Below are 26,234 nucleotides of genomic sequence, written 5' to 3' on the forward strand. Positions count from 1 at the left end.
GTCAGGCCGCAACATGCTGTGACCGGAGCGGCGTTAGCAGCCCCGCAGGGACCCCCAGACCCCAACAGCTGCTTTAGTGACCCGGCCGGGGCGCAGAGCCGAGGGCCCCCGCTGGGGGCGCAGCGCCGCCCGCCCCGGGCCTGCGCGGACCGTACCACCTCCTGCCGCCACTCCCCCGCCTCGCTTGGTTCCGCCGGCGGCCCGGTGCGGTGGTGAGGCGGGCCAGGGCCGGGCCCGGTGTGGGGGGCGATGGCGGCGGCGGGGAGCGGCGCCTCCGGGAGCGGGATGGCGCAGAAGACGTGGGAGTTAGCTAACAACATGCAGGAGGCGCAAAGCATCGACGAGATCTACAAGTACGACCGCAAGCAGCAGCAGGAGATCCTGGCGGCCAAGCCTTGGACCAAAGAGTGAGTGAGAGCGGGGCCGGGCCGGGCGGCGGGGCCGGAGGGGCAGGCGGGCGGGTGGCGAGGGCCTGAGGCGCGGGCCGGGTGGCGGGGCCGGCCCTGATGGCTTCCGCGGCCTCTCTTTTGCAGCCACCATTACTTCAAGTACTGCAAGATCTCGGCGCTGGCGCTCCTGAAGATGGTGATGCACGCTAGGTCAGGGGGCAACCTGGAGGTGATGGGGCTCATGCTGGGCAAGGTGGACGGGGAAACCATGATCATTATGGACAGCTTCGCCCTGCCGGTGGAGGGCACCGAGACTCGCGTCAACGCTCAGGCAGCCGCCTACGAGTATATGGCTGCATACATTGAAAACGCAAAGCAGGTAAGGAGAAGTGGCAGAGAGTGTTTCTTTCCCTCCGTGGTGTGACTGCAGATCTTGTAAGCTAATCGTGCAGGAACATCTTCTGGGGTTTGCGGGCTGCCCCTCCTCCTCCCCACCCCCCAGCGACAAAGTGGCTGTCCGGTTGCCCTGTTTTTTCTCAAACGTGGCTAAGAGAACTCTGTGAGCAGCAAAGAACACAGACCCCTTTAAACATTTTCACATATTTATTTCCGTGTCTTACTGTAGGTCGTCAAGTACTGGATTCTCCTTTCCTTTATAAATGGTTTTTATTGCTCAGGAAGTGTTTTTGTGGCTGTAGGTGGTGGTTTGTGGATGGAACAAGGAGGGAGTGTGCTTCTGAAATAACTGATATAATGCATGCTTCTAAAAACAGTATGCAAAATTAAATATAAAATATGTAAGTGTCAGAGATATTTACTGTTTGTAGATCAGGAATATGACATTTATTCTTACCTTCTTGCTTTCTGAAGTCTTACTGCTTAGCCATGCTGCTATTTTCCATAAAAAATAAATACATTTGTGAAGAAAATGCCAATGAAGGAATAAGTAAGTTTTACTGCAATTTGATTAGTCATATTTATAATTTGGAAATTTAGATGAACTGACTCAGATGTCTGTTCCCCCTCTTGGTCACCCTGTATTCAGAGGTCTATGTCATATTAAGCCTGACTATGCAGTAAAATTCTCACATGCAGAAGGATAAGAGAAATATGAATCTGCTCCGTGGCTGATGTAGAAACCAGCACGGCACAGCAGAGCACCTGTTGTCATGCTTCTTCCAACACAGGGCAATCCTATACTAGAAATAAGCGTTGAAATAACTCTAACTCTCCAAGTTCAAATAGTTTTGAGGCCCAGTTTACCCTTCGATTTTTCTTTAATCCTCAAAGTATTTCAAACCAGTTAAAATTAGAGGGCTTTTACTTATTCACTGGAGATACCAGAACAATATTTGGGGTATTTTGGAGACTTGCGCTTCTATTCACAGCCTTATATACAGTTAGAGATATTTAAATAGATGTGAATTAGACTGGATCATAACATCAGAAGAGAGTAAACATAATTGAGAAGTAGGTATATTCTGGGACTTTTTTTAATAATTCATCCCTGTTTGTGAGAAAATTTAGAAATAATTTATTTAATCTCGTTCCTTTTATCTGGAAACTGTTAATGTCATGATGCTAATACTGTTGTTGCAGAAAAACAGGCAACTTAAAAATAGGTCTTTCCTTAAAGATATATTCGTAATATCCAGTTCCTAGGTAGAAATAATGGGTTTCAAAATAGTAAGTATATAGCAGAAAATTAGTATTTTTTTTTATATACAGTTAGTTTGTCTGTTTAAAACAGTCCAGGAGTACTCATATGATAGGAAATGTTTTTTTTCTAGTTGTTTATGTTGTACAGTTTTCTCTATTGGTGGTTTCACAGTTTTGAAATTGAATTTGTGTCTAAATATAACAACTCAGCTTTACTGGTGCTCTGGCAGAGTTTGCATGCTGGTTGTTCCACATTTGATTTTGGCAAGCAGTTGTTCTTGAAATAACTCTTTTTGATATTAGATTGCAAGTTGATATATTCCCCTGCATAACTACTTTGCAGATGCCGATGTTCCAGTTATTTGCTTCTCCATGGGCAGGATGTGGTGTTAATTCAGTCAAAATGTGTTACTTGGCTTTGAAAAATAACATATGTTCTTTAGTCTTTTCTTGGTCTCTCCTTCTCTATTATGGGAGATATAAAGAAAATACAAATATTATTCACAAATTCAAAAGTAAAATCAGTGTTCCATTCAGTAGGCAGTTTGTGTGTTCTGTCTCATCTTAACATTTTTCTGATTTAACCTTCCTGACTTATTCAGTATTTGGCAAAACCAAGCAAGTGATGCATCCAAACACACAACTTTCAGTTAAGAACTGGCATATAGGATCATACCAAAATTATTCAACTCAGTATGGAGCAGCCAACAAGCAGTTCCTGAGAGAGGATTGCAAAATTAGGTGCAATGGGTGTTTGTTCTCCTGGGGTTTATTTTGTTTGTTTATTTTTCTTCCAGTATTTGTAAAGATAGCCAGGGGTATTATTTGGAACCTCCTATTTTGAGAGTTTTCTGATCCTAAAAATCTCAAAAATTCATCTTTTGGCTTTCACAGAATGCTCTGGCAATAATTTCTGTCACTTCTGGTGTTCGAAAACATGCCTCCGAAGTTATTTTTTAAACCTAGCAGAAATCTCTCTATGTGCCTCTGAGATGTGTTATTGTACTAAATAATGAACATTCATTCTCTACTGACATACCATGCATTGTATGAGATTATAAATACTTATGTCATAGCCACCCTAAGAAATTTCTCTTCCATGCTGAAGAGTCCCAGCTTACTTAACCATCTCACCACATGGAATCTCTTCTGTACTTAAGCTGTCATTGAAGAAGGAGCTCCTGGCTCCTTGAAGTTGTGTGTTCTGTGACGGTGGCTGTAAGAGAGAATGTCAATACTACAGATTGTGTGATTTCTAGAAGATAGTTTAGCAAAATAAGGTGTATGTTTAGTGTTTAGTATTAGTTAGCATCGTGGGTTCTGTGCGTATTATTTTTTATCCCGTCACCACGTTGTAGTATGCTTGAAAACCCAATAGAGGGCAGCTAATACTTTCGGAATGGAGATTAACACTGGGTTTGTTTTCCTTCACTGCCGTTAGGTTGGTCGTCTAGAAAATGCAATTGGTTGGTATCACAGTCACCCTGGCTATGGCTGCTGGCTCTCCGGGATCGACGTCAGTACCCAGATGCTTAATCAGCAATTTCAAGAACCCTTTGTAGCAGTGGTTGTAAGTACTGGCTGATAGTTGATAAAACTGCATAGCAAATTGAGTTGAGAGGGGAATAATTTTTAGATTTCTGTCTTTTAACATTCTAGTAGTGTGTATTTTGCATGATGGAAGTGTTAGATCCAAATTTTAAATTGGTATCGCTCATTTTTCTTTGTCAGCCACATACTAGTCAAACCAGTAGCAGTGCTTACCAAGGCCATTTTCAGTGTGTTATTCCAGGTACGGAATACGGTAGCTCTGTAGAAACCCATATGTTACTCTTAACTTAAACTTCTACTTGGTACTTTTGCAAAAAAATGTATTGAGCAATCCATATTCAACCTCTTGCAATAGAACAAAAATCTATTTCTTTTGTTCTCTTTGTTGCTTTTCCTGTCAAAATAGAGCAAAGTCTTTTCACAGAGTTCTGTTACTTTGCATCTAAAATGCCTTTTAAATTAAATCAAGGTAGAAGACACTAGGAAATCTAGTGTCTCTGAAGAAAAAATCTGAAGAATCTCTTATGGCCCTTCAGAGTCTTCCAGGTTTCAGATCACATTTGAAATCAAAAGTAAACCTTATTTTAGATATTACATGTATAACCATTGCTACTGAAGGAAATAAAGGAAAAAAGAAGGAACATAACTCTGATGGAAGAATTACATTAGAAAAGGATAAATGACCCTTAAGAAATATTTCCACCATGTGAGTTCTCCTATGTTATGACATAATTTCACAGATTCAGAACACTTTCATTGGGACTGCTTTTTTCTTTTTTTTTTCCCCCTTCTTTTTCAAATTACTTTGAAAACTAAATGGGGCATTAGTACATACCTTACCAAAGAGATTCCTTCGTTAGTTTCCTGTATTTTCCACTAAAATGCAGCAGATCACATAACACTCTTACCTCTAGTGGTTGTAAGATTAAAATGCAGAGGTTTATTATGGTTTATTGATTGCTCTTAAATACAATTTCTTTAAAGTATTTGGGAAATAAGGAAAATGAGTTTGAAAAAATGGTCTGTAGAAGGCTATTGATAGTCCCATCTTTTTAGAGAGTCTGATACCAACAGATGCCAACTGAAAAAGTACTGTTTATGACAAAACTAATACAATTTGCACTGATTACATTTCTGAAATACAATTACTGTAAAGTTAATGTCTGCCTGTAATAATTTATAAAATGCATATAACAAGCATTACTTATATTTCTACAGATTGATCCAACGAGAACAATATCTGCAGGAAAAGTAAATCTTGGAGCATTTAGGACATATCCTAAGGTAAATAGTTAAAATTGTCTAGGATGTGATGACTAAACTGTCTTTTAGTAAGTAATAGATTGGTTTTAAAGATTAATGCAGTTTGATCATCTGACAGTTTGATCTGCTGTACTGTATGTCATCCTAAAATAAAAACATGCTGATACACTGGTTATCGCATTTCTTTGGATATTGATTACATTTACAAAGGTTGACTTCTAGTTTGTTTTTCATAGATTTTTGACAGTGTTAAATCAAATAGGCTGTCTAGATAGTGGAGCTGTCCTAAAATCATATAACTTCATATAGTCATTTTTAATGGATTTATTTGTAAGTAGCATTCATCAAAATAGATTTATGTTATTATTCTCAATCATTTTTTTAGACCTAAAACCAAATGTTAATAGCATGTTTAATATATTGTAATCTGCTTTATATTTTGTAAAAGAAAGATTCAAAACTTCTTCTTAACTCTTTCAAATAAATATTAAGAATCTTCACAAAATAATGTACGAAAATCCCAAGTTAATTAAACAACATGTAAGGGTTAGGCTAAAAACTAGAAAATCACATAAATATTGGAGATCTAGATCTCCAAATACAGTCTTTCGTTTATACTTCTGGCAGAGATATAACTATACTATTTAATTTCAATCTAATAAAGTTCAGGTATATCCTTCAAATTTCCAGTTGTTATTGACTCATCAGGAACCTCAGGCTGACATCCAGTAAAACTGTAATTAACAAAAATGTTTGTTAAAGGTTCCCAGTTGCATTCAAGCATTATTTTTGTGTTGATAAATATAGGAGAGATCTTAGAACAGTTTGTGATTCAGGAGAATATTAACTTCTGCAGGCAAAATCACTTCATAAATACTTTCAGAATTTTGTGCAGGGAGAAGAATCCTGCACCTGAAAATCAAATAATATATGGAAAATGCATGTTAGAAGCATATTTTTAGTGAGTCCTCACAGTAGTTTGCAGGCAGTTCTTGCCTAGTCAGTAGCTGTGAGTGGCACCATCCTGGCTAAATAAGTAACTGAAGTTTTAGGTATCCCTGAGGCACATCCAAGGCATGGATGTTTCTTCCCTCTTCTCATGGCTCCTGTCTTCCCTCAAAACAGGATTGAAATCACTTCCCAGAATAGGTAGAAAAATATTTTCTTAGAAGAGGCTTACTCTTCCTTTGATCTAAGAAATGATCTAATCATAGCTTGCCATCTTACTTGATTGAAAAATCTCAACTATGACCACTAGTTTGCTTCCAACATGCTTTTTGATAGACCTGCAAAGGTAATGACTGCCATGAAAATTCCAAATTTCAGGCTACTGGGGGATATTTCATTTTCCCTAGGGAAAATAAACTGGAATTGCATAAGCTAGAATTTTTGTGAAATGCTTTCAAAGAGTTTAAGCATTTTAAAAAAGTCTCAAAATTACTCTGTCACCTTTGCCCTTTGTTGAATTTTTAGGGCTATAAACCTCCAGATGAAGGTCCCTCTGAATACCAGACTATTCCGCTTAATAAAATAGAAGACTTTGGAGTACATTGTAAACAGTAAGTAACATACAAACTACTAACTCTAGCACAAGTTCTCATTTTTTGTGTTTAGGTTAGTGATTCAGTACAGAAAAGTACGTTTCTTGGGAGTGTTTCAAATCTTCTAATTCGTAGTTGCTTTAGCACTGTTAGTTTTGTGAAAAAGTGTTAGTGTTGTTTATTAGGAGATATTTTAAGGGAGAACTGTTACAAAGATGAACTTGGTTGAAAGCTTTAGCACTTGATTCCTGAATAACTTTAAGTAGTGGTGCTTTCTTAGGGCAGGGAGGAAAGGGTCAGATGTAGATTTAGCAACAGGGCTAGGGAGACTGTAATCTGTCTGCTCTTCTGAGTAGTGGCAAGTGCTGTGCATGTCTTTATCCTGTGTCACTGGGCGTGGTAAGATTGTTTCTGTCTTTGGTAAGAGTGGAAAGTGGAGCTGCTTCAGGGATAACATCAGCAACAGAAAGAACCACTGCTTTTTCTCTCCTGTTAGTTTACTTTCCATGAATTACAAAGGTCATTTAGTTTTAACCATTCTTTCTTTAGCTGTTCTGTCCCCAGCCACATGTTCCTCACTTTATACCTACATTTACTTACTTGGCAAGCATTTGTTTTGCCAGGTCAGTCCCCTGATCTGGTCCAACTTGTGGAGCACACATGTTCTTGCTGGTTAAGCTAAGCTGGAGTGGAAAGTAGAGACAGATGCTGGAGACACAGTGTTTGCAAAAAAACAGCTAAGGAAAGATGGGACTGCTTCTTTCAATAACAGCCTGGTTTCAATCCTACCTTCAAATGTTTGACAAGCACTACAGCTTAAGCATCTGTGTACAGAGAACTTGAAGATCTCATTGATATCAGTGTGTCCTGTAGGCTGTTGCGTAGTGTTTTCACGTTTTTGGTGCATGGATATCTGTTCTTCAGTGCATTATAGTTGCATGCAAAGTCTGACCCTGAAGAGGTCAAGAAATTAAAACAATTGGAATTTGTCTTCCTGTCCAATTTGAGGAAAAATCCAGAACAGTAGCTACACAGAAATCTTGTAGAACTGTAATGTACCTGTCATCTCAGACTAGTCCTTCTAAGTCTGGCATTGGCCAAAACCCCATGGTTTTAAGCATGAGAGGAGGTTATGTTTTATCCTTTGTATTTTAGAGGTGGTCAATTTGGGAAGTTCATTTGGTGGGTTTTTTTGAACTTGGAAGTGCTCAATAGTTATCATTATAATCTCCATCTCCAGAAGTTTGCTTCTTGTACAAGCCATTTCTTTCCATCCAAACCAAGAAAATATTTTCCAGTCTTTCGTAGAAGGATACAGCAGGTAGGCAAAGAGAGGGAATTAAAACTGGAAATTTGTCACGTTACTGAATTACTGATAATACAGAAGACTAGAGTGGTGGTGTCCTCTCAGTAGTATGGGTAGTCTAAGAGTTGAAAGTTTAGAGAACCTGAATGATGATTATAGAACTATAGAATCATTTAGGTTGGGAAAGACCTTTAAGATCACCGAGTCAAACCGTTAACCTAACACTGCCAAGTCCACCACTAAACCAGGTCCCTAAGCACCACATCTACATGTCTTTTCAATACCTCCAGGGATGGTGACTCAACCACTTCCCTGGGCAGCCTGTTCCAATGCTTGACGACCCTTTCAGTGAAGAAGTTTTTCCTAATATCCAATCTAAACCTCCCCTGGTGCAACATGAGGTCATTTCCTCTTGTCCTATCGCTTGTTACTTGGGAGAAGAGAGCAACCCCCACCTGGCTACAACCTCCTTTCAGGGAGTTGTAGAGAGCAATAAGGTCTCCCCTCAGCCTCCTTTTCTCCAGACAAAACAACCCCAGTTCCCTCAGCTGCTCCTCATAAGACCTGTTCTCTAGACCCTTAATGATCCTGTCTGTTTGGAAAGCCAGTGACTGCTAATTGTTCCATAGTGGCAGTCTGGATAATCTTAGTCAAACTTCTCTACTTTGTGTTTAATGCCCAAAGTTCAACTGCTTCCATTTAATGTTTTTAAGTAAGTTTATTACACTATTCCTCAAACGACTTGGATTTCTAATCTTGAATCTGCCACACATCTCTTTGAAGAACTGACTTAGTACCTCATTTTTCTTAGCATATGTGAAATAAGGGTATATGTACCATCACAGAAATATTAGTGTAGTGTGTTGGTAGATTTTAAAGCATGGTTATCTTGGATGGAATTTCTTACAGAAATACCAAGCAAAATAACTTTCCAGAGAAATCAGGAGATAAAGGATTATTGATAACCTGCTCAAGAATTTCCTGATCAAAATAAAGTTTAATATAGCTCTTTAATGTTGCTGTAATTCATCTAAACTAATGACTTTGCATAGCTCAGCTTTATATCTGCTTTATCATCTCTTGTGAATTCCGTAGCACCAATGAAGCCTGGTTTTCAAAATAACTGTGGTAGAACATAAAATTGTTTGCCTGTTTGTAACATTTACTGCTATCAAACAGTCCTAACTGAATTAGAGGTGATATATGTAAGTGACAATAATTACAGTATTGAAGATCCCAAGCATGGAACAAGGCATCATTGCATTGCAGAAGAAGCTGTTAAAACAATAATTAGAAAAACTTTGCAATCTCATTAAATAGAACACAGCAGTATGTGTGGGAATTATGTATACCTGTCTTAAAACTATATATGAAATACTTATGGAAAATCTTTACAGTTAAAATTGGAACTGGGGGTGACTTTTTTATTGTTCAGTGCTTTGAATTTTTGAAGATATTTGCCATTGATAAGGGTTTTTGAGGTGCATGTACTTTGGGTATCACAGCCAAACAAGGTGTATTTAGATGGAAGCTTATTTTGTTTGCATGTTTGTTTTTAAAGGTATTATGCTTTAGAAGTCTCGTACTTTAAATCATCTTTGGATCGTAAATTGCTTGAGCTTTTGTGGAACAAGTACTGGGTGAACACTCTCAGTTCTTCTAGTTTGCTTACTGTAAGTACCGTAGTGTGCTATTGTGTGCATATATTGATTCATTAGTGCTGAAAGCCAGACCCTCTACTGTAAAATGTTTAATGGGACACTGATAGATATAGATCCCATGTTAAGAATCTATTTGTCAGATTAAACAGTAAAGGAAGGGTTTTCTGATCATAAATACTAAAATGTTCCTTATATCTGCTTTTTAAAAGTAGAAGATGGGAATAATCTCTTTAATTTTACTGAGTTCTCTATATGTTTAGATTTTTGTCTTAAACACCTTTTAACCTTGTATCTTTTTACAGCAGTGTAATGAATAGTGTGCCTTAAAATAATGGTATTGAATAAGTAAACACCTAAAAAAACCCCACCAATGTAACTGTTAAAACAAGTTTGCAACAGAAATACTGCAGGTAGACCTTCAATGTAACAGGTCAGCATCAAACCCTTCCTTCTGCAAAAGCCAATTTTATACCTTTTCTCTTAGTCAAAACCAACTGAGTTTTACTTACTCTTGCATAACTTAGGACACAGGTGGAAAGTAGTAACACCCATTTCAGGCCTTAGGTGTTGAGCAGATGTTTGTTTGTCAGATGTTTGTCAGATGTTCACCTGTTCTCTCAACCACCACTCATGTGTGCCTCATGTTCTCTATCACTTCAATTGCGGATAAAGGTTAAAATGTGCAGTACCACAGTCTTAAAGGCTCTTTTCAGATTTTGTTTATTTTGTGTATAAATGCTTGAATTTATAGCTTAGATTTCAATATGTTTATTGCCTTCTTTCTCCTAAGAATGCTGATTATACCACTGGCCAAGTCTTTGATTTGTCTGAAAAATTAGAACAGTCAGAAGCTCAGCTTGGAAGGGGCAGTTTCATGCTGGGTTTAGAGACTCATGATAAGAAATCAGAAGACAAACTTGCAAAAGCAACAAGAGACAGGTAGGATAATCAATACTTGTGTTCTTCCCTGTAAAAAGTGTTATTTTGTTTTAAACTTTTATCATACCTTTAATTGTAACCAACCAATTAAATTTTAACCTATAAAGATTATGGATAAGAATTATTAGATATAGATAGGAATGACAGACTCCAAATATCACTAGTTATTTTTGAAAGTTTAAGAAAATCTTGCCTTTATTAAACCTACAATGGCTTTTCAATCTTTGTTTTCATATTCCTTGATTGATATATCCTTTTTCCATAAATGAGGAAGGGGGTTTTTTGTTTTGTGTTTGTTTTGTTTTTAAGAAGTAGATTACAGACATTCTGGCCTATATACTTAACTACCCTGCCTGATAATAAATACTTGCTATTATCAGTTAATGAACTTATCACTGGGTATACAGCGTTATTTCAAAGAAGTTGTAGTGTTTTCCCTCAGTGTTCCTTATATGTTTGTTGGTAATCTGCTCTTGGGGTTTTTTTTGAGCTTTAAAGTACAAAAGTTGCTTCTCACTAATGCTCACATCTGTCTCCCAACAGTCTTATTATTCTGTGTGTTTAGGCTATCTATATAATGTTATAGTCACCATTTGTCCAAGTAAAATCTTTAACAAAGGGTAATAGTAACCAACAATTCATACAGTATCTTGGGCTATTCAAGAACATTGTATTTGGCAAATTCCAGGCTTTGAAAACCAACAAGTACTGCACTGTACATGCTAGTACAATCTCAGGTCATCTGTGGAGAAGACAGGACTCACCTGCATGCATCTTAGGAGATTTCTGAGTGAAATGTAATTCAATTTAATAAGAAACAATCCTGTAGAATCCCTTGAAACAGACTGCAAAAACTGAATAAAATCTGAGATGTTCTACTTTTCAGATTTGGAGGTTTTCTGGCCCTCTTCCTCCTCATTTTACCCTGATACATAGAATAGTTTTCTTGTATTCTCCCCCCTGCCCATGTTAGCAATATGTGCCATAGGGCAAACTTTACTAAGGAACAGATTTTTGAGCTACCAGATGAATAGTGAGATTGATAGGTAAAAAAATCTAGAGACAAAAATGAGGCCTTGTGTGAAGAGGCTGATTTATAAATAAACTACTTTATTTACATCTTGCTCAGTATGACTCGGGTGAACATTGGCTTTGCCTTAATAAAGAGAGGAGTCAGCTTGTGTTGGACAAGCCTTTGTTCCACAGTAAGCAGTGGGGGAAATACCTAGAAATGTAATATGGTCATTGCTAAATAGAATCAGAGTTGCTGATGAGCTAGTGTCTTCTGTGTATTTGTTTCCTTGTTATGGAGAATTAACAGCTCTTACACATGATTGAATTGGAGGGGATTGACTTCATAGAAGTTAATATCCATTTAGACAATTTTAGTTGCAGAATAAATTTGCAATGGAGTTGCTAACTCACAACAACCAAGTTAAGTGATGACTCCCAGTTCCTGTAGTGACACAGTTATAATAGCTACAATAGTTAAAATAAAGACATGAGAAGGATGGAGTTGCTGACAAGTTTGCTTTGATTTTGATCCCTGTTTGGTGTCCCATAATACTGACTGCATTTTATTTTCATGTTACTCTCATGCTTACAATTATTCTGAGAAATAACTCCTCCTCTGATCATCCTACTGTATTATTTCTTGCAGCGTTTCTAAAGATTTTTCTTTTCTGTTTTTTTAGTCATTGTCAGTAGTTAGTTTATAAATTGCAAGACTGGAAGGGATTGTTTTTGTCTTCAATTCTGCTTTCCTGTGTAATGGAGGCTACTGTAGTTCCCAAAATGGATTGTAACACTTTTACAGATGCATCTTTTTCTTCAACTAATAATCTTTCCTAAGAAAAGAGAAAAGACCGTAGAAGAGTTGTGCAGACCCCAGGACAACTGATTCAGTGGCACCTAAATTGCTTTCAAGAAATAAGGTTGCAAAGTTTTCTAAAGGATTATTTGGTGTACCTGTTTTAGGAAAAACAATTAACATAAAGACATTAGTATAAAGGTGCTTACACTCAGCTATATGATATCTTCTGTTACTGTACATGCACATCTCTAAGAGCCATTTTCTAAGAGTGCATATGCATTTGGCAAACTGTGCTCCAAGGCTTCCTTTGCCTAGGATTCCTTTATCTGTCTAGTAGTAATTTGTCCCTATTCTCCATGCCTCCAGGGCTGATTCATCTTTTGCATTTGTATATTCTGTTTTGAGACATTTTTATTTCTTAGACTGACACTAGATGCCTCTGAGCCAGGCACACTGGATGAAACTTGGATCAATAGGAATCCTCTCAGCTGTTCAGGGGGGTTGCACATTACATATTTTGACTAATAACTGATTAGCTCTCTAAACTCTTCCTTTAACGTTTTCTGTAAAGTTTCTCACAGGAGCTCTGGTTAGCATGACTAGCAGGTCGAGGGAGGTGATTCTCCCCCTCTACTTCGCTCCTGTGAGACCCCACCTGGAGTATTGCGTCCAGCTCTGGGGGCCCCAGCACAAGAAAGACATCGAGCTGTTGGAGTGAGTCCAGAGGAGGGCCACGAAGATGATCTGAGGGCTGGAGCACCTCTCCTATGAAGACAGGCTGAGAGAGTTGGGGTTGTTCAGCCTGGAGAAAAGGCGGCCTTGGGGAGATCTAACTGAGGCCTTCCAGTACCTGAAGGGGGCCTACAGGAAAGATGGCGAGGGACTGTTTATCAGGGAGTGTAGTGATAGGACAAGGGGGAATGGGTTTAAACTAAAAGAGGGTAGGTTTAGGTTAGATGTTAGGAAGAAATTCTTTACTGTGAGAGTGGTGAGGCACTGAAACAGGTTGCCCAGAGAAGTTGTGGATGCCCCCTCCCTGGAAGTGTTCAAGGCCAGGTTGGATGGGGCTTTGGGCAGCCTGGTCTAGTGGAGGGTGTCCCTGCCCATGGCAGGGGGGCTGGAACTAGATGATCTTTGAGGTCCCTTCCAACCCAAACCATTCTGTGATTCTATACTGTGTACTACTGGCCTGAGGTTGGGCAAAGGAGATAAGGTAGAGAACAGTGAAAGCTTTCAGGTGTTGATAACAGCTGGTAGCTCCATTCCCCCAGAGGTATTTTTTTTATTTTTGTTTTTTTGATTGAGGTGACCACAGAGCTCGCTTGCTATTGTTAATGCAAGATGTCCTAAATTCCCAGACAAAGAAGTTTTCTGGAATTGGTGTCTGTGTGTGTAGTGCTCGTCAGTTTGCTTTATAAGTAACAAAGAGCTATTGGCAACAATGGCTAAATTCTGTGTGTGACTTTTCCTTTCTGGACAGCTGAGATTCATGGGGTTGTGGGCACCCTGAACTTCCAAAACAGCTGAGTATCTTCAAATAAAATGACAGTTCAGTTTTTGGCCAACATTGAATCTATGCTTGTTTTTCAGCTGCAAGACCACCATAGAAGCTATACATGGATTGATGTCTCAGGTTATTAAGGATAAACTTTTTAATCAAATTAATATAGCTTGAAGAGCATCACCAGCTGATATGCATCTCCAAAACAGAAAAAAGTCATGGTTTCTTTTGCTTGGACTTGTTCAATTTGGGAAATGAATCTAGAGTGGAAAATTATTCATTTAATTTGTAGTACTTTAATATTTCCCACCTGTCTGACCGGTTTTAAAGAACAAAATGTTCTGAAATGTAGTGCAACTTTTTGTTCTTTATCATAAAACACAACCAGTTTGGAGAATTGTTCCAAAAGAAAAATAAATGTGACTTACTGGATTTTGCTCTTAGGTATTTATCTCTATTATCCAACTGCAATAAAACAATTTTGAAAATGAGTGTTTTGGGGCTTGAATTTTTTGGCAAACATTCATCTCCTCTTACTGTTTTTCTTACTGTTCTGTAGAACAGTTCTGTCCATTCAGATGAGATAGGTAACCTATGCAGTATAAGAAGTTTGTTTCTCAGATTTTAATTTCTGTGTTTAATTTTAAGAATTAAAATCCCATTTGCTTATCTTTTAACAAGTTATTAAATCTAATGGATCCTTTCCTGATTTAGTTTTACTGGTCCACCTAGAAATGGTTTCTTCTCACAGTGGTGAAACATTCATGCATGATATAACAGTATTTTGCTTGTAGCTTCACATTTATGATGGACGTTTTATATTTCTAAGTAGTCAAGTAACAACCACTCCCACAGTGAAACTAATAATATGGTTATATACCATTATTTTTGTCCTGCTCACTTTCTATTGCTTGTCATAGTCATTTGTTGCATACAAAGGAATAAAATGAAAAATTATCTCTGAAATACGTATGAGGCTAATTTAGAGCCACAGATATTAAAATGCATTAATCATAATTGCTGGCTTACAACATGGTGTTGCTGCAGGGCTGATCTAAGTTTGTTTTGGAGGCTTTCATACTGCATCTCAATAATTCAAGATGTTTGGATTTCTTTTAAGTTTTTATCCTTAATCCTGAGTTTCCTGGGGTTTTTGGAATGTTTACTTTTGGGATAATTTATGCTTCATACAATATGCCATTACACTTTATACCTTCAGTAACTGATACTCCTTTTCAAACTTAACTCTGCCTTGATGTGGGTTTTGCTTTTGTTTTGGTTTGGAAATTATAATAGCTGTTACTCATTTGGGGCTTTTCATCCAAATGGGGTCCAGCATATTTGAAGCTGAGATGCAAATTATACAATGGAAAGTTATCAATCCGCGGGGAAATGCAGATACCCGAAAGCAGAAATTCATCAAGAGTTTTAAAGCAGCAGCATCCAACAGTATAGGAAAAATATATTTAATAGGAGCTAGTAAAGTTGAGATAATTATCAGATGTGCAGTTTGATAGGAGAACAATTTTATGCTTCTTCCAGCATGGCAGTGGTGGTGGGGAGGCAGGAGAAGAAAGCTGTGGTATTTTAATATTCAAAGCTATTAGTTTTCTTGGAAAGGGCAGCGATGGACTTCTGTACAAGCAAGCACAGTACCTAAGCCCACAGCAGTACCTTTTAAGTTCAGGGAAAACACAGCAAGTGTACCTGGCTAGTAACTTTTCCTACTTACTTTCTTCCACAGGTGTTTGTGAGACTTTAAGTTTTAGCACACAGCTATTGTCCCACTCAATCTGTGTTTACACTAAGAAGTATGCTGCTTTTGTGAGATAAATACCTATTAGGAAATATGTTGCCACTTTATAGAATTCTCCTTGCATAACATGATCCAGAAGTTTTGGACATCTTATATTACCTGAAATATAAAATAATAGTTTAATCTCATATTAACCCATTTAGCATATTTAAATTGTCCTCATTTGTGATAGCAATGAGCTGAAATTCCATGCACGTAGGCTCAGACTGAATGTTTTTAGTCACAGTGGCTTTAAAATACCAAGTTGTTTTATAAGCTATACCAATATGAATGCTGATGTAAACAGCATTGTCCATTGAGTTATGTGTGGTGTTACTTGCTGAGCATATAGTGTTAGAACTATATTTAAAATCATACCTGTCATGTGGCTATACCTGTGGCCTGTATAGGATCCTTTCTGCAGTGTTCAGGAACCAAAACAACAATGCCCTTGTCTTTGATCAACCATTTTTAATGCTACCATTATTCTGAATTCTGCTTAACTGAGATCAGAATTGCATGCATTGAAGGTGATTACCACAAAGGAGTCATCCAGTATGTACACACATGCACACAAGTGTATCCTAAACAATGGAGAATCTTTAAGGGATAGAAAGTACACCTTAATTCTACCAAATAGTTTTGAGACTTTACAAATATTAGAAATAAAGGTATTCTTGAGAACAGTACATGTTGTATATGAAAAGATGTGAATTTGTTCTTCCACGTTTGCACCTACTTTTTAGTTAGAAATTAGTTTATGCAAATGAGTGCCACATCAGGTAATTATTTTGACAGCTGAAGTAATTCAGTACATACTAAAGCACAAGCAAATAGGTTCTCCGTATTTAGATTTTTAAGACAAACATGCATACAAAAATTCTGAGTGCCTTTGACATTTTAATAAATAGCAAATCTAATCCAATGACCACAATTATTTTCTTCATCTAACAGTATTTGCCAACAGATATTAAAATCATGAGATGCTGAAAGTGCTGAATTGTGTTTGAACTTCTTCCCTCTCCCGGTTTTCTTTTTTCCAGTTGTCCTGTATGCTCACCTTTCTCATGTATGCAAATAGGATTTTTAAACAAGTTATACTTTCTAATCTCAACAAAATCCAAATAAATATATGCATATTTGTTACAATCAAATACCAAGGACTATGCTATAATTCCCGATAGAGTACCAGTTTGCCTTTGTTGTGCACAGGCTTTAAGAGCCTTTCAGATTTATTCTGATTACTGGGACAAAGATGCTTCATTGTCCTATTAGACCTCCTCCTCCTTTGAAGTTCCCTTCAAATGTTTGGTCAGAACTGGAATGGCAGCTCCTATATATTACTTTTGTTCGCTGAAGATTGAATGGTTGTGCTTCTGTTGCCATATGGCATCAGAAATAAAACATAATTTTTCTTGCCTTTTTTAAATTTACTGAATGCAGTAATGCAGCAGTGAGAGACCAACTTCTAATTCTGTTCGCCTGTTGTCCTATCTTCCAGTCTACCTAAAACGCAACTAAGCAAGAGAAGTTTGGGGGCTTGGCAAAGACCCTGCTAGTTGGCCATCTCTAACAGCAGCTGTAAGAGAGCACGTGAACCTGGCCGCTTTTTTACCTGCTTTGAATGGACCTAGTAGCTTTATAGTCTTTCTAGTCCTAATAGCATGCCATGTGCCGATTAACAGTTTTGTCTGCCTTACCCTCCACCTTTATGATTTATTAGCTTTTATCGTATCGTCACCTCAGCCTTCTCTCCAAATTGAGAAATTCCAGCTTTTTCATGCTGTTGTTACAAAGCTGCCACTTTACTCACCTGATCGTTTCAGTTGCCCTCCATACCACGTCTCATCCTGCTTTGTCCTGGACACGCAGAGCCCAGAACTGCATTGTACTCAATTCGGGAGAGGCAAAATAGTTCTCCCCTGTTGCTGGTGACACCCAGTGTTTCGTTGGCTTATTTGGTTGCTACTGCATGTCAAGCTGATGATTTCACAATATTAAAAAGTGCTTAAGTTTGCACTGATACATACAACTCTGGAAAGCATTGTGTAAGCATGGTTCAGATTTTCCTAAGATGCATTTATCTACATCGAAGCTCCTCTGCCACGTTTTTGCTGACTCAGTTTTGTGAGATCCTTTTGGAGTTCCTCACCGTCAGTGTGGTATTTGACTACCCAGAAGAGCAAATTACCAGCTGAAAACTTCAAGATGCTTAGTTATCTGTAACTCTTCAGGGTTTCATCCGATTGATGTGCTCATTTCAGAGAAGAGTTCATCCCAGTGATGCTGACTATATTTTATAATGTATTGCTATCCTTTTGGACAGTAAAGTCAAATGCAAAATACTGTGCTGTCTATAACAAAATTCAAGCTTTGGTTGTCTTTATAATGCAGTACAATGTCTAGCCATTGTTTCGTATTCTGAATATCCAGAACGCTGCGCAGAGAATAGTAACTCTAGGACAAACTTTTGAAAATAAAACACATTGGAGGACCAGCACTGAATTGCACTGACTGTAGGGAAGAATGTTTTGCTCTCTAAAGGCTGCACACTGGAGAAGGAGATGGTTTCAGGCCTAGTACGTGAATGATGAGGTGCAGATGCAGGACTCATGCATGTACAATTCTTCATTTGTCTTGCATATGCCTGCACTTTATCTGACTGCCATATATATGTAACTGAAAAGAAGCACTTCAGAAACTTGCAAAGTTCTATTCCTGGATTATTTTAAAAGTCACTAATGGCAATAGAAACATTTAAAACTTAGATGTATATGGTATATCTGAGGTATCTGGTCATATGAAGCAAGAATACTTCTATTTCTCAGATTTTTATATGTAGCCAAGACGCTTAAGGTACTGAAATTTTGCTTTGAAGTCCCACATAAACAATTAGATTACCTACTCAGTAGATACATTCTTAACTAATCTGTAAAATGTAACATCTTCACTCTGGTTGCATTCGCTTTAGCAATGTTTGTGGATAGTGTTTAACACTAAAAAGCTAAATTAGGTGATAAGGTTATTTGGGCTGATTTTTTTCTAAATAATCCTGCATCCAGCAGCCCTTGTTTGTACCACTAAGCACCCAGATTTTCAAAAACTCGGCATTTATTCAGAGGGAAAATGGGAGTTATTAGACGTTAAGTGTTTCCCTAGGTCTCTTACATTAGATGCCTCTTGCAGACTAAGCCTTTCTGAAGGATTGGCCCTAATTAGGAGTTTTAAGCAATAATCTCAATACACTCAAGAAAGCCAAATTTTAGAAAATGTTTTGGTTCCAAAAACTTTATCTGCCACCATTAGCCACTAGTATCTGGGTTTCATTACAAACTCTAATCTTTACTCTTGTAAGCGATCTTTGTATGAACAACCTCACTGAAGTCAATAAATGTTTTTGCTTTAGAAAAAGCTAACTTTAATCTTTTGCTTTTAAGCAGCATCACAAGTTCTTCAGTCATCCCTTACCCCACAATGTCTCTGCTCAGACCCTATTTTACAAGGGACACTCTTGTTTTCCTTGCCTTCTGTGGCAGCTCGTGCACACAAGCTCAGATTAAATCGAATGACCTCTTTTAAACTTGCTGTTTAGTAAATGAAGCACAGTTTTCTTGCATTTATATCACTTGTGCCTTTTATAAACCTTCACCTGCGTCTGGTTTTGGATATTTTGTTTTTCCCTTAACGTGCCTGGTGTTTCATGAGACTTCAGTGCGGCAGGCTATTCCTGCAGATGTAGTAGCTTTAGAAGGTAGAAGGTTGCGATGAACTTGGGTGCTGCATCACTCCTGCACAGTGTAGTACATCGCCCCAAAGCATACAGTGTTTCTATAGTACTCCTCCATTTATTATGTTGATATTTTTTAAACAGTTGATTATTTACTGTTGGTTATTAAAAATGCAAGAATCCAAGATGTAAAGGTAATTGCTGACATGTTATGATTTTGTCTATAAGGTTAAAAACATACTGAATATAATTAAACATTAATTATCTTATTTTCTCCCCTTTGCTAAATTTTGGAGATTCTTTTTATTTTAGGTCAGCATTTTAAAATAAGCTTGGTATGTTACTTTCTTTTTGATAAACATACTATTTATTTTATCAATTTTTATTTCTGTGCCCCAAAAAGTCCAAATCAGAATTGGACTCTTTTATGTTACTAGCATATAATTGACACAATATGTTTATATACAATATTTAAAGTATTTCTTGAAATTCCAATGTAAAAGATTTTGTATATCATATCGTAAACTCGGTTAAGATAAAACGATAAAACCAAATACTTTCAAAAGTACAAAACAAGACAAAATTTAAACACTACAGAGTTGAGCTAGCAGCATTTTAAGGGTGCAAGTCCCTAAGAGGTGAAAATGATTAAAATATGGGGTGATAATACATAAGATTAATTGCATGCACGTCAAATTTTTTTCTTGTGTCAAGTCTTGAAGAACTGACATCAGAGTCTCCAGTTAGTTGAAGGATTTTTCTGGAGTTGAAAACAATTATGCTAAACCTTTAAGGAATTAATGAAGTATCTTGTTCCTCGGGGTGTATTTTTTATGACCTGTAGTTTTACTTTTCAGAACCTAGGAATAATATCCACGAGGAAATATGTAATTTAGGAAAGTTAATTTTGACCCTCAGATGAAACTTCTAACATATGAAATATTTGCTGTGACGTTTGGTTTGTTTTTAATTATGAAAAATTGCTTCATACAGGGCTTTCTGAGAACTACAGTATTCTGGGAAGTAGCATGGTCCAGTGGATAGGTCACGGGACTGCATCTCAGGAGAATTGGGTTTTCTTCCTGACTTTTCGCAAAGCAGGAGTGCATAAAGTTTAGCAAGGCATTTTTGCCAGAGCCAGTGTCTGTTTTCCTCTATGAAATAATAAGATTGATCATTAGCCTTTTAAAAATACAGATGAAAAAGGATATGTAAGTATTACCATTTTTATGCACTAAAGGTCATCGCTACATCTCCAGTTTGTCAGACATTACTACCTTAAAAACCTATTCTTAATAAGGCTGTAGGCAAAGAATGTTTACTCGGTTTTGCTTAGTTTGTCTGTTTAGATCATCACAGATAGGAAATGCCTAAGCCCTTTGAGGGGATTATAAATATATTGTTTTAGGAACTCTTAATTTTCAACTGAAACATGCATTCAACTCCTATGTAATTTGTCCATCATTTCCTGTGTGAATTTCTGTTTGGTTTAGATCCGATTACCTTAGGGCTTGTGTATAACTGCAGTGGCATTACTTTATTATAAAAGGAAATTAATTTATGTGCCTGCATCTAGTGGCATGCAATCTTTAGTAATTAAAACCATCTGAACTTCTCCCACTGAAGACAAGTTGCATTCACTTACTATATCATTTGAGGTTAGAATTAATCTTACATTTTTAATCTAAAAGGGAGGCATTTTCAGTCTGAGTTCCACAAAGCTGGAGATACAACTGGAGAAACGTAGAAGTCCTAAAAGAGCAGACATTCTTCCAACTTAAACAAGATGTATGTATTCTATATGGTAATACAAACTCCAGACTAGCTCCTCATTATATCAAAGTTTGTGGAACATCTTCCATTTCCACTTTAAAAATTCTTATGACAACAGGTAAAATTCTGAAAGTGGCACAAATGGTTTAACACAAATATTTATGTAAAACATCAGCCAGGGACAAATAACATGTAAATAACATCTTACATCTAAGAACAACGATGAATGACTGTGTGAATACTCACATTTTCTCTCTGTACAGTGTTTGACAAAATAAAGCTGAGATACCAGTACATCTTCTGACTGTTTCTGAACAATAGCAGCATATAATAATTTTTACTTTCTCTTCTTGGTTCATCTGTCAAACTTCATTACAATATTTGAAAAACTGTTATTTTCTCTATGGTGAAAATTGTGAGTGTGTTTGTTTTGAATTATTTATCACTCATCTTTGGAGACAGAATCTTGCATTTTCCCAATCAACATTGTAGTCTCTGCTGGAGATAAGATACAATGTTCATTAAAAAAACATTATAAACACTATAAAGATAAAATGTTTGTCCTCGCAAACAGATAGTTTTCTAATAGCTTTTACTTCTAGGCTCTAACAGATTTCAATGCTGGGAGATGCAGAAAGGCCATTTCACTTTTTGGCATCTGCCAATAATATTAATGATGATAACAGTTTTGTACTAACAACAGACCTTAAAGTTTTATAATAATTATCCATATTTGGCTTCAGGCCAAATTCTGGTATTGGACATATTTTAACTTGATTTTAGTTGTATTTGCAGAAATAATTTTAGGAACTTTTGTAACAGCCAGCCTGTTACCTATCTGATTTTACTCATGTTAGTGGTTTTTTGTCTTAACTCTGGTTTCACTTAGGCTTGCACAGTTCTGTCAGGATCAGCAGTCAGTATGAGCAAGTGTCAATCCACTCACGGATGCAGTGAAAGGGTAGATCCATGGACACAGCAGTAGCATGAGACATGAACTGTGCATGGTCAGCGAGGAGAAGGTGGCACTGCAGGGGCAGAACTCCTGTCCAGTGCTTCTCCAGCACACGGAAAAAAAAGTAGCTTAGCTTTGAATGTGTTACTCATGCATGCATGACATCCTGCTCAAAATCAAGAATCAAGAGACGTTGTCATGTAGTTGTCATGCAACAGAACAAGTCCAAGAACTTAAAAGCACTGCATGCAAGGTTAGGGCTTTACATAAGTAATTATTTCAGGTACCTGTCTCACCTAAACCACTTCCAGGATAGAAATATAAACATGTAGAGTTATGCTGCCACATATGTACAGTGGTACAGCGAGTAGCGAAAGCAAAAAGCAGCCACTAATGAGCACTAGACTCCACTACACAGTAAGGCAAGCAAGCCCCATAGCAAGCACAGGAGCTTGCCAATTAATAGCTAAACAGCTATAACAGCTATAAATTCATCTAGCACATTCCAATCAAACTTGTCATTATCTCATACCCTTTGAGCCCCATGTTGGGCACCAAAACAGGCTGTCGTGGTTTAACCCCAGCCAGCAACTGAGCACCACACAACCACTCACTCGCCTTTCCCTGGTGGGATGGGGGAGAGAATCAGAAGAGTGAAAGCGAGAAAACTCATGGGTTGAGATTAATTTAAAGCAAAAGCCATGCATGCAAGCAAAGCAAAGCAAGGAATTCATTCACCACTTCCCATGGGCAGGCAGGTGTTCAGCCATCTCCAGGAAAGCAGGGCTCCATCACGTGTAACGGTTACTTGGGAAGACAAATGCCATCACTCTCAACGTCCTCCCCTTCTTTTTTTTCCCCTCAGCTTTATATGCTGAACATGATGCCACATGGTATGGAATATCCCTTTGGTCAGTTGGGGCCAGCTGTCCCAGCTGTGTCCCCTCCCAACTCCTTGTGCACCCCCAGCCTGCTCGCTGGTGGGGTGAGAAGCAGAAAAAGCCTGGACTCTGTAAGCACTGCTCAGCAGTAACAAAAACATCCCTGTGTTATCAATATCAACACTGTTTTCAGCACAAATGCAAAACACAGCCCCATACTAGCTACTACGAAGAAATTTAACTCTGCCCCAGCCAAAACCAGCACATCAACGGAGGCAGGCTAATGGTCACCCACCAGATGAGCAGGTAACTGTTCAGGTCACACTTCAGCCCCTCCCTCAAATGAGGATGCTAGGCTAGGAATCTTTTTTTCTAACCAGTTGTTGAATTTTGGAAAAAACAGTAGAATTTATAACTGTCCTATGCCTGTCCCCTTTGCCAGTTTTAGCCAGAGTTGGCTTGACAGGTTTAAAAGTTAGTAGGCATTATATAGAGGCAGAGACATCAAGAACAGATAAGCACCATATTGTTAACAATCCAAGCTGACAACGTCAGACTTTTAATGGATTATAGCTTTATTTTTTTCAGACAAAGACATGTCAGTACAGCTCTTGGCAAGTTTCTTGAAATTAAAACATGATTTGCTCTGCCCTATATTTTTAAGAACCTTATATTTGCTAACTTTGAAAACATAAAAACCAAAACCCATTTAAATTCAGTGGAAAAAGTTGTTTCGGATGTATTTTACATATGAAAGCAACTATACTGAAGCAACTGTGTTGAATCCAGTTTATATAGCAGTCTAGCCACAAAAGAGGAAGGCAAGAGATACTTGGGAAAAAGTCTGACTGAACAAAAAGTTTGAAACCTGACTCTGAAAAAGCTTGTCAGAAATCATTAGGCTTGAATTTAATGTTTTACAATTAGAAATGTATCTTCTAAGGATATTTGTCTTATTCATTATATGACACACCCCACATATAGTATCCATATACTCAGAAACAACTCTATGCAAAATGCGTGGTAGTGCTTCAGCAAGGGAGGCTCTTAAGGTGTTTTATGTCCTCAGAAGCAAATTTCAGTTCAATGTTCCAATCTGGAAACGTAAGAAATATAGCCATCAATGATTTTACACAGGTATTTCCAAAAGCTTTTTTGAAGGCAAGGACTTTTTGTACTCAGCCAAATTACTGCCATCCTGGAGAGTACACAGATGATTGTTTAATAACTCTGTGCCACCAGATGAGAATCCTATTTCAAATCTTAATGGATAAATTACTCTCTCTGAAACTCCTCATAGCTTTTCCTGCCTTTAAATCAAATTACTAACAGACAGCACTAGACACCTGCAAAATCTACAGCCATGAGGGAGAACAAACACAGTCCAAAATTAACTTTCAGAGTATTAACATACTTCTTTTACAGAAACATTTCCCAGAACAAGCAGCTCCAGGGTATGCTCAGTTTGGATTCCACCACAGAAATAAGGACATCTTATGATCTTTTGTATCCTCAGAAAGAAGGATATAGGAAATTTGAGGTTGGAAGGATGGGACTCTTTATACCTTGTCTGCATTTCTAACAAAGGTCAAAGTGGAACATGCTTGCTCATAACAACATTTTGTGTCATTTTTTCCTACAAGAGAAATAAAGTACTAATCTTGGTTTCATTGGAAGCAATATAGTCATTGACCAGCTGATGCACTTTTATGTTCCAACACAGCAAGCACATAACATGTACAAAGTTTTATTGACTTCAGTGAGTTCTTCATATGCTTAATTCATAGAATCACAGAATGGCTGAGGTGGGAAAAGACTTCTGGCGGTCATCTGGTCCAATGTACACACTCACCAGACCCCCTACAGCCGGTTGCCCAGGACTGTGTCCAGACAGCTTTTGAGTATCTCCAAGGATGGCGACTTCACAACCTCCCTGGGCCACCTGTGCCAGTGCTCGGTCACCCTCACAGGGAAAAACTGTTTCCTGATGTTCAGAGGGAACCTCCTGTGCTTCAGTGTGTGCCCGCTGCCTCTGGTCCTGGCACTGGGCAGCACTGAAAAGAGCCTGGCTCCATCTTCTTCATTCCCTCCCATCCATTTGTGAGATTCCCCCAAGCCCTCTCTTCTCCAGGCTGAAGTCCCAGCTCTCTCAGCCTTTTCCCACAGGAGAGATGCTCCAGACCCTTCATCACCTTAGCAGCCCTTTGCTGGACTCTCTCCAGAATGCCTGTGTCTCTCTTGTACTGGGGAGCCCTGACCTGGACCCAGCACTCCAGGTGTGGCCTCATCAGTGCTGAGCAGAGGGGCAGGATCACCTCCCTCTGCCCACTGGCACCTCTCCTAATGCAGCCCAGGACACCATTAGCTGCCTTTGCAACAAGAGCACGTTGCTGGTTCACGTCCAACCTGGCGTCCACCAGGACCCCCAGGCCCTTCTCTGCGAAGCTGCTTTCCAGCTGGTCAGCCCCGGCCTGTGCTGGTGCTGGGGGTGTTCCTCCCCAGGATTTGCACTTCCCCATGTTGAACTGTATGAGGTTCCCAGCAGCCCATTTCTCCAGCCTGTCAAGGTCCCTCTGGGTGGCAGCATGACCCTCTGGTGTATCAGCCTCTCCTCCTACTTCTGTGTCATCAGCAATTAATTAATTCCTTTTCAAAGGCAACAAAAAGGTTGATATAATATTGATTTTTAAAAAAACCCCCAAACAACCTCAAGTTGGAATAATTTTTCATCATAGGAAAAACTTACTAATCTTTTGCTAACCTTTTTTATAGAACATTGCAGTTAAATACAGTATCCACTCTATTTATTAAACTATTAACCCTTCTAATTTAATGAACTATGTAATTTTCATTTTGCCATTAATTCATGCTCACAAAAACAACTGTCATGCAGGAAGAAGGGGTAACACCAGGTGGAAAACCTGCAAGTAAACAAAATTTAAGAACACATAGTATTATTCACGTATTAGTAAGGCAATGAGCTCTTCATAGGGGAGATATTGTTCACAAGCATGTTTCAAAATTTTCTTCAGGGAGATTCCCATAGTACTTCCTCTTCTACAGACTCCCAAAGCAGGCCCACATGCCCCAGCTAGCCGAGGGGCCACCCTCCCCGCAGGACACGCCTGTGCCCCCGACCTGTAACACAGCACTGCTCCCTGACCCGAGGCGTGGCCAGGCCCATGACTGCAGGCTAAAATGCAACACCCAGCCCCCCTCCTCCGCTCACCCTTGCAGGCACATAAGGCGCCTAGCTAGGGGAGGCACGGCCACCAGCGAGCCCGAGCAGCCCTTTTCCCCCCAGGGCGCCTCAGGCCGCCACCCAGGCCCACTGACCCCACGGCGTCGAAGAACCCCACCCGCCTGTGCTCGGCCCACTCGAGGCCGTGCACAGCCCGCGACTGCGCAGGCGCAGGCCCCACCCTCTCCCCGCCTGTGCTCTCTCCTCAACGCTGATTGGGTGGGAAGGGCGCGCGCCGC

At 38.8% G+C, this 26,234-nt stretch overlaps 2 protein-coding genes across 2 annotated transcripts in view; both read left to right on the plus strand.

Moving 5' to 3' along the window:
* ARFGEF1 (ARF guanine nucleotide exchange factor 1) overlaps positions 1–26,234 on the plus strand; it is a 270,777-nt gene that overhangs the window by 166,179 nt on the left and 78,364 nt on the right. The window lies entirely within an intron of this gene.
* COPS5 (COP9 signalosome subunit 5) lies at positions 125–14,114 on the plus strand. Its single transcript, XM_075743944.1, has 8 exons — positions 125–407; positions 534–768; positions 3,490–3,618; positions 4,818–4,883; positions 6,336–6,421; positions 9,271–9,382; positions 10,161–10,309; positions 13,713–14,114. Exons 1-8 carry the CDS (start codon positions 250–252, stop codon positions 13,795–13,797), a joined length of 1,020 nt encoding a protein of 339 aa, XP_075600059.1. The 5' UTR covers positions 125–249; the 3' UTR covers positions 13,798–14,114.

Source organism: Balearica regulorum, chromosome 2 (genome assembly GCF_011004875.1).
Source record: "Balearica regulorum gibbericeps isolate bBalReg1 chromosome 2, bBalReg1.pri, whole genome shotgun sequence".
Taxonomy (NCBI): domain Eukaryota; kingdom Metazoa; phylum Chordata; class Aves; order Gruiformes; family Gruidae; genus Balearica; species Balearica regulorum.

Coding starts and splice junctions, on each gene's coding strand:
- COPS5 (XM_075743944.1), top strand. CDS start 250: ATGGCGGCGGCGGGGAGCGGCGCCTCCGGGAGCGGGATGGCGCAGAAG. Junction 769..3,489: donor ACATTGAAAACGCAAAGCAG/GTAAGGAGAAGT, acceptor CACTGCCGTTAG/GTTGGTCGTCTAGAAAATGC. Junction 9,383..10,160: donor GTTCTTCTAGTTTGCTTACT/GTAAGTACCGTA, acceptor CTTTCTCCTAAG/AATGCTGATTATACCACTGG.